General features: G+C 39.8%; 2 protein-coding genes across 2 annotated transcripts in view; one reads left to right on the forward strand and one right to left on the reverse strand.

The window, feature by feature from the left end:
• The first annotated feature begins 3058 nt into the window (after positions 1 to 3058).
• On the forward strand, positions 3059 to 4944 carry LOC112148341 (L-serine dehydratase/L-threonine deaminase). The gene is given in 8 exon segments (XM_024275403.2): positions 3059 to 3194; positions 3298 to 3454; positions 3531 to 3570; positions 3651 to 3790; positions 3876 to 3967; positions 4222 to 4449; positions 4517 to 4641; positions 4712 to 4944. Coding segments are annotated over 7 exon segments (972 nt in total). The 5' UTR covers positions 3059 to 3194; positions 3298 to 3301; the 3' UTR covers positions 4906 to 4944.
• A 1156-nt stretch (positions 4945 to 6100) lies between these two features.
• Positions 6101 to 6422, reverse strand: part of LOC112148338 (probable E3 ubiquitin-protein ligase HECTD4) — a 33480-nt gene continuing 33158 nt past the window's right edge. Inside the window, exon 76 of the mRNA XM_024275396.2 lies at positions 6101 to 6418. Coding sequence (XP_024131164.1) covers positions 6414 to 6418 — 5 coding nt within the window. The 3' untranslated portion in view covers positions 6101 to 6413. The remainder of the gene's footprint in view (positions 6419 to 6422) is intronic.

Below are 6422 nucleotides of genomic sequence, written 5' to 3' on the forward strand. Positions count from 1 at the left end.
AAAGTGTGCTTTAAAAAACTGATAAAAGAACCACTATGAAAATTGAGTCTTTGGTGCTTTTAACATGTTCTTGTGGTATTTTTCTCATGTTGGAAGGCATAAAGAAAATTAAGATTAAAACTGCGTTTCTGAGTGTTTCTTTATTAAAATCATTGTGAATCAGGAGCAGAAGAAAAAATTCTGTTCGAAAAAGATCTGATTTTTGAACACAATAGCCTTGTTTCCACTGAGCAGTCTGGTACGGTACGGTCCGGTTCGATCCTATATTTTGAGTGTTTCCATCGTTAAATGGACCCATCAAATAGTTCCGACCCATACCTCTTGAGGGGCCCCATCCATTGTAGGTCCACAGAAAAATAGAACGGGGCGATTGGGGTAGAGTCGCTGTAGCCACCCACTGATTAGCAGAAAGGGATGACGACATTAAAAAGCACCAATAGTGCTAAACTAGCGTTTCTGTTTTACTCTTTAAGGCGGTATTCTTTTCTAGCCGTCGCACCACAACAGGGGTAGGGAACCCTGGTCTTCGAGAGCCACCTTCATGCAAATTTTCCAATATACCCTGCTCTGGCATGGTCTTATTGGCTGGACACACCTGAACCAGGTAATCAGTCATGAGTAGGGCCACATGACAATTCCCTTTTACAGGTATGTCCAGCCAAAAAGAACATGCCAGAGCAGGGTAAGTTGAAAAAAATGCAGGAAGGTGGCTCTCGAGGACCAGGGTTCCCTACCCCTGCACAATGACGCAATGACACACAAGCGGTTTACACCACGAATGTTCCGTGAAAACAGACCGCTCAGTGGAAGTGAAGCTTAGCTGAGTGGAAATGCCAGAATTAACTGGTCTGTCCTGTACTTCTCCTCCCGTACCAGACTGCTTGGTGGAAACAAAGTTAATGGGCCACAGGTTCCCTGCTCTGCTATATTCTGATGCCTCCACTTGTAGACAATTGCATCCATGTGCGTCTTCATTTTCCTTATCTGCACTGGTATCTGGCTCAAAACTGCACGGCTGGAAACCACCAATATTGCTCACCCTTTTCATTGTACTAGTAATGTTAGGTTAGGGTTGTGAGGAGCTGTAAGCTAGCAGTAGAGCATGAGCAAATGGGTGATAAGAAGTAGAAGCGGGGTTGCTCTGCACCAGTGGTCCTCCCCACAACTCAGGCAAATTTCTGATGAACTAGTGCATATGTATGGAAAGATTTTGAGGTAAAAAAAACCCTCTATAAGTGAGATCATTGAAGATAAAAAGTGGTTGGATTTTCCATCATAACAATAATCCTAAACACGCCACCCGGACAATGAAAGAGTGGCTACTTAAAAACCATTTGAAGGTTTCAGAGTTTTTTACCAATCTTTGGACCTCAATCCAACAGAGAATCCATGGAGCGTGTAGAGATTCTGTGTTGCTTAGTGACAGCCTCAAAACATTACAGCTCTTGACAAGATCTGCATGGAGGAATGGACCAAAATAGCTGTGTGTAAAAACCTGGTAAAAGCCTTCAGGAAACATTTGACCTCTCTCGTTGGCTACCAGGGCTATATTACAAACTATTGGATTGATATTTTATATTGACACATGTTTTGCACTGATTAAAAAAGCGAATTTTAAAATTGTAAAATGTGATTTTTTTTTTTTACATTTTGTCTCTCCCGGTTGTATGTATCAACAAAAAACACAACAGACCGGTCATCTTTTTCAGTCGCACACATTGCAGAATCAGTGATTGACAAATCTTTTATCCCACTGTATTTTCATAGTCTTTGTTTAAGGAACCATTTTAATGGAAGTTTGTTGCATAAATATGCTCAAATGGCTCCACTTGGAGCTTTTTCCAAAATAATTCTTATGTTTTATGCAAGTTTAATTGACTGCAGACATGAAAAAGATAAACAAACAAAGCTATGACACTGTAAACATTTTTTTGCACATTTAAACCTCACCAGTAGATGGTGTCAGAAATCTTCATTGGATTAGAGATTAGATTTTGTATAAAACAATGCTGTTTTCTTTAGGGAGTTTGTTATGTTACTTTAATCAAGCGAATCAAAGGAGGATCTTTATATTCAAATAATGTAAAGGTAATAAAGTTATTATAAAGCCACTGCTGCTTTAATAATGTTTTTTAATGGAAAAACACATGATTTAGAGTAAATTTATGGTAATATTTAAAATAAAAAGAAAGGAAGACGAATGATTTTGGATTTAAATATTCTATCTTTTACACAGTTACAGAATCACTTAATTATTATTTCTATATTTTTCTGGTTTTGCTTTTTGTACATATATGATTAACTGTAATGGTTATACATTATTTTAAGGAACCCCTATTTACAATACATAGTAATAAAGACAGATTTTTGTTGTATGGAGCAAAATATGACAAACTTCTTTTGAATCAGAGGGAGAGTAAACCACACTTATGAAAACAGCTAATTTAGGTTGAGAAGATAAAGAAAATCGACTAAATTAAGAGTAACTTTGAATAATTTAAATTTTAAATTATATCCATAGAGTTTTAGGGGAATCAAATCAGGACTTTTGCATAGAACAAAAAAAAAATCCTGAGAATTCTAAACAAGAAAACATCTTTAATTTATTTCTAACTGAGAAAAATAGTTAATTTTTTTCTAAACTCACTAAAATAGTGGTTTTCCCAATAAATACATGGCAGGAAGTGTTCATCGTCCTCCAGTAACACCAGATCTTTCCTGTCTGAACCAGGAGTCAGAGTGTTACCGGTGTTTACAAACTGTTTTGGCACAAAACCAGCTGTGGAGAAATATGATGTAAAAATGGACAAACAGATAAAAAAAAGTCAAAGTTGGGCTTGTATGTTTGAACTGGTTTTATGTGTGACTCAAAGTTCTTCCTAAATGTGCTGATTCACAGTTTGTACACCTCATTCTTGTTGACAGCTCAAAGTTAAAGCACAAGTTTAGACCAGATGGAGCATCCAGTTTAAAGTCTGATGAAATGGAATTAAAAAAAAAAGCTGTGATCTTCGGACTCCCCCATCCAAACACTCAGTGGGCAGGGTCAGCTGACAGAAAGCTTAAAGCTGATTGGTCTGGAGGCGTGCTTCCTGTGGAAAGCCCACATCAAAGCAAGTATAAAGGGATTTCACATCAGTTGTGGGCCATCACAAGCCTCAACATCTACCAGATTTCTCCTGTTGCATCTGCTGGTAAGCCGAACTTCCAGGTGTATGAAGAGATGTTGGGATGAACCTTATCAAATTAAAATAATGCCATCTGGTGCTAAATCATTGTCTATGTCATGTCTATCAGTGAGATGAAGACCCAACAGCCTCTTCACGTGGCCACTCCAGTGAGGCAGAGCCCTGCTCTGACCAAGGTGGCTGGGACCCCTGTGTATCTCAAGCTGGATTCATCTCAGCCAACTGGATCCTTCAAGATCAGGGGCATTGGTCACTTGTGAAAAACTGTGAGTGAGGCTCCATTTTTGAAAGGTCATGCTTGTTGGAACCTGTGCTGACTGTTTCACATGGCTGTCCTTGCAGTGGGCGGAGCGAGGATGTGAGCGATTTGTCTGCTGTTCAGGTAATATAAAGAAAAAAATCATTGATTGATCAAGCTGGTTTGTGCATACGTGTATTAATTTATGGGATGGGTGTCGACAGGAGGAAATGCAGGTATGGCAGCTGCTTACTCCGCACGCCAACTTGGGGTTCCCGCCACCATAGTAGTCCCAAGTGTCACACCAAACTCAACAGTGGAGAGGCTGAAGGACGAGGGAGCTACGGTTCTTATTTGTGGAAAGGTTAATTAATAACTCTTTAAATTAATAATATTTAAGCAAACGTTATGCCAAGAATAAAAGTCAAAAGTAAACTTTTTGTTTCCAGGCTCTAAATGAAAGTATTGAATACGGACAGCAGCTCGTAGCAAACAACCCCGGCTGGATCTTCATCTCCCCCTTTGACGACCCTCTCATCTGGTAAGACCATCTGCTGACATAACTGAGTACAAATCCTAAGGGAAGCCTAATCAATCAGGAGAAGATAACCCGTCCATGACTGATAATAGCCTCTTTTGTTATCCAGTTTGGATCTATATATAGACATTTGTAGAGGTGATATGGTGGATAAGTTATCAGCGACTTTGCAGAGGTGACAAAGTTTCAGCCTGCTGTGAAAAGGATCTTGGGAAAACTCCTGATGCTGGAGGGATTTTGGATTGGTTTGTGTGCAGGGAAGGCCACACGTCTCTGGTAAAGGAATTGGCGCTTGACCTAAAGGAGAAGCCCGGGGCAATCGTCCTATCAGTGGGAGGGGGAGGCCTACTGAATGGAGTGGTGGAGGGGCTGCGTCGTGTCAACTGGGCTGACGTCCCCATTGTAGCCATAGAAACAGATGGAGCACACTGCCTCAACGCCGCCATGAAGGCTGGGAAACTTGTGACCTTACCTGCAATTACAAGGTACTAAGCACAACCTCAAGAAAACCCTGTGTGTTCACGTGGGGATGACAACTGCTTTCCTCTGCAGTGTTGCCACCACGCTGGGTCTCATCAGGGTGTCTGCGCAGACGATGAAGCTGGTGGGCGAGCACATAGTCTTCTCTGAGGTCGTCTCAGATCAAGAGGCTGTAAAAGCAGTGGAACACTTTGTGGGTAAGTGACCTTTCCCCCGGAACACATCAGCAACAAAGCTGAAATGACAGCACCGGACTTCTTTCTGCAGACGATGAGAAGATTCTGGTGGAGCCGGCCTGCGGAGCTGCCCTGTCAGCCGTGTACAGTCGCATCATCGGAAAGCTGCAGAGCGAGGGCAAGCTGGCGAAGGAGCTGGGTCCAGTAGTGGTTGTGGTGTGCGGCGGCAACAACATCAGCATGGAGGAGTTGAGGAGGCTGAAGAAACAACTCGGAATGATTTAATTTTCCCTTTTCCCTCACAATTTTTGGGCTAAAGAGATACTTCCCAAATAAACCCCTTCTATGCACTGAGACAGATAAACATTACAAGAATAATGTTTTTATTTAAAAAAAAATGTCTTTAAAGAATGGATGTAGTTGGTCCCAAACTGAGAAACTTCATGTTAAACCAACTGATTTTTGCATTTTGTTTTTGTACTTTCTTTTGTTTGTAAAGCACCTAAAAATATTAATAAATTGCATTTGTCTGCCTTTAATTTTTACCCTCTTTATTCTGTCTGATTACACACCGTTTATAAAGGAGATATTTTACACAGTATGTGAATAGAGTCCTATTAGGTTAGTTATACATTTATTTGGTTAGAAGTATATCTTAGTCTAAATTAAAAAAAAAAAGAATGTATAGACGGTAAATAAAGTTATTATTTATTTGTAATCATTAAAAACAATGAAATGGGACTCTTATTTTGAAATGACAAAATAATTATAAGAACAGAAATTACTTAATGCCATTGTATAAAAAAAATAATTGAGTGTAGATCAGATAATTATAATTTTAAAGTGACAATAATTAATAACACTTGTCCCAGTATCAAGTAGCTTAGGTTAGCACAGTGACCAGAATTATTTAAGTTTTGTGTCTTCAAAAATCTGAGGTTTTGATGAGCTACACAGATGAAATCCTATTTCCACTGGCAGTAGGAGGGAATTGTTTTAAGAGAGAAAAATAAAGACCCTGATGTCAGAAACAGATTTTTTTTAAGGTCCTGAGTGTACCTGCTGGGGATGATCCAGAGTTCTGATGTTTGACCAGCTTAGTCAAGCTCTCTACCGGACTGTGATAAAGAGGTGTCAACAATAATGTTAGTATGACGTAATCTCTGCTGTTTACATCATGAACTGTTGTTGATGCATGCCCTCTGCACATTGCATTCCACTGATTAGTAAAGGAACTGAGGAGCACAATGGATCCAGCCAGAACCGGTCTACCCCAGCATTTGTTGCTCTCAGAGGCGGTCTGGTTTACAGTCAGCAGTGACGCAATCAAAGCAGGGTATTGCGTAAAAATGCATGAGATGCTCATCATGATGCATGACCGAGGAGCCGAGAGAGAGTGGTTTCTAAGAAGAGGAAGAACTATGTTCCAAGCTCCAGTTTTAGGAGGAAATAAGAACAGAACAGACATGAGCATCCAAACCATGTTTGTACATGAAGACATTTTATTATGACACAAATCTTAAATGCCATTTCCGTTCTTCTCTTTTTTATTTTTTTACATCTGTATAATCCATTTTAGATATGTTACGCTTCTGGTGTGCAGAGGTAAGACAATAAAAGTTAAGTTAATGCAACCATAAATAACTGTAATAAATATCAAGTAAATATACAGCACATATTTTTATCGCAACACCTCTTTTGTATGAATATGTCCATTTTATAACATACCGTTCCCCTCCTGCGGAGGTGAAGGGGGGACTCGAAGAGAGAGCATCCATGTTAGCAGCGGCTTATCACCCTTA

The sequence above is a fragment of the Oryzias melastigma genome, linkage group LG9 (assembly GCF_002922805.2).
Source record: "Oryzias melastigma strain HK-1 linkage group LG9, ASM292280v2, whole genome shotgun sequence".
Taxonomy (NCBI): Eukaryota; Metazoa; Chordata; class Actinopteri; order Beloniformes; family Adrianichthyidae; genus Oryzias; species Oryzias melastigma.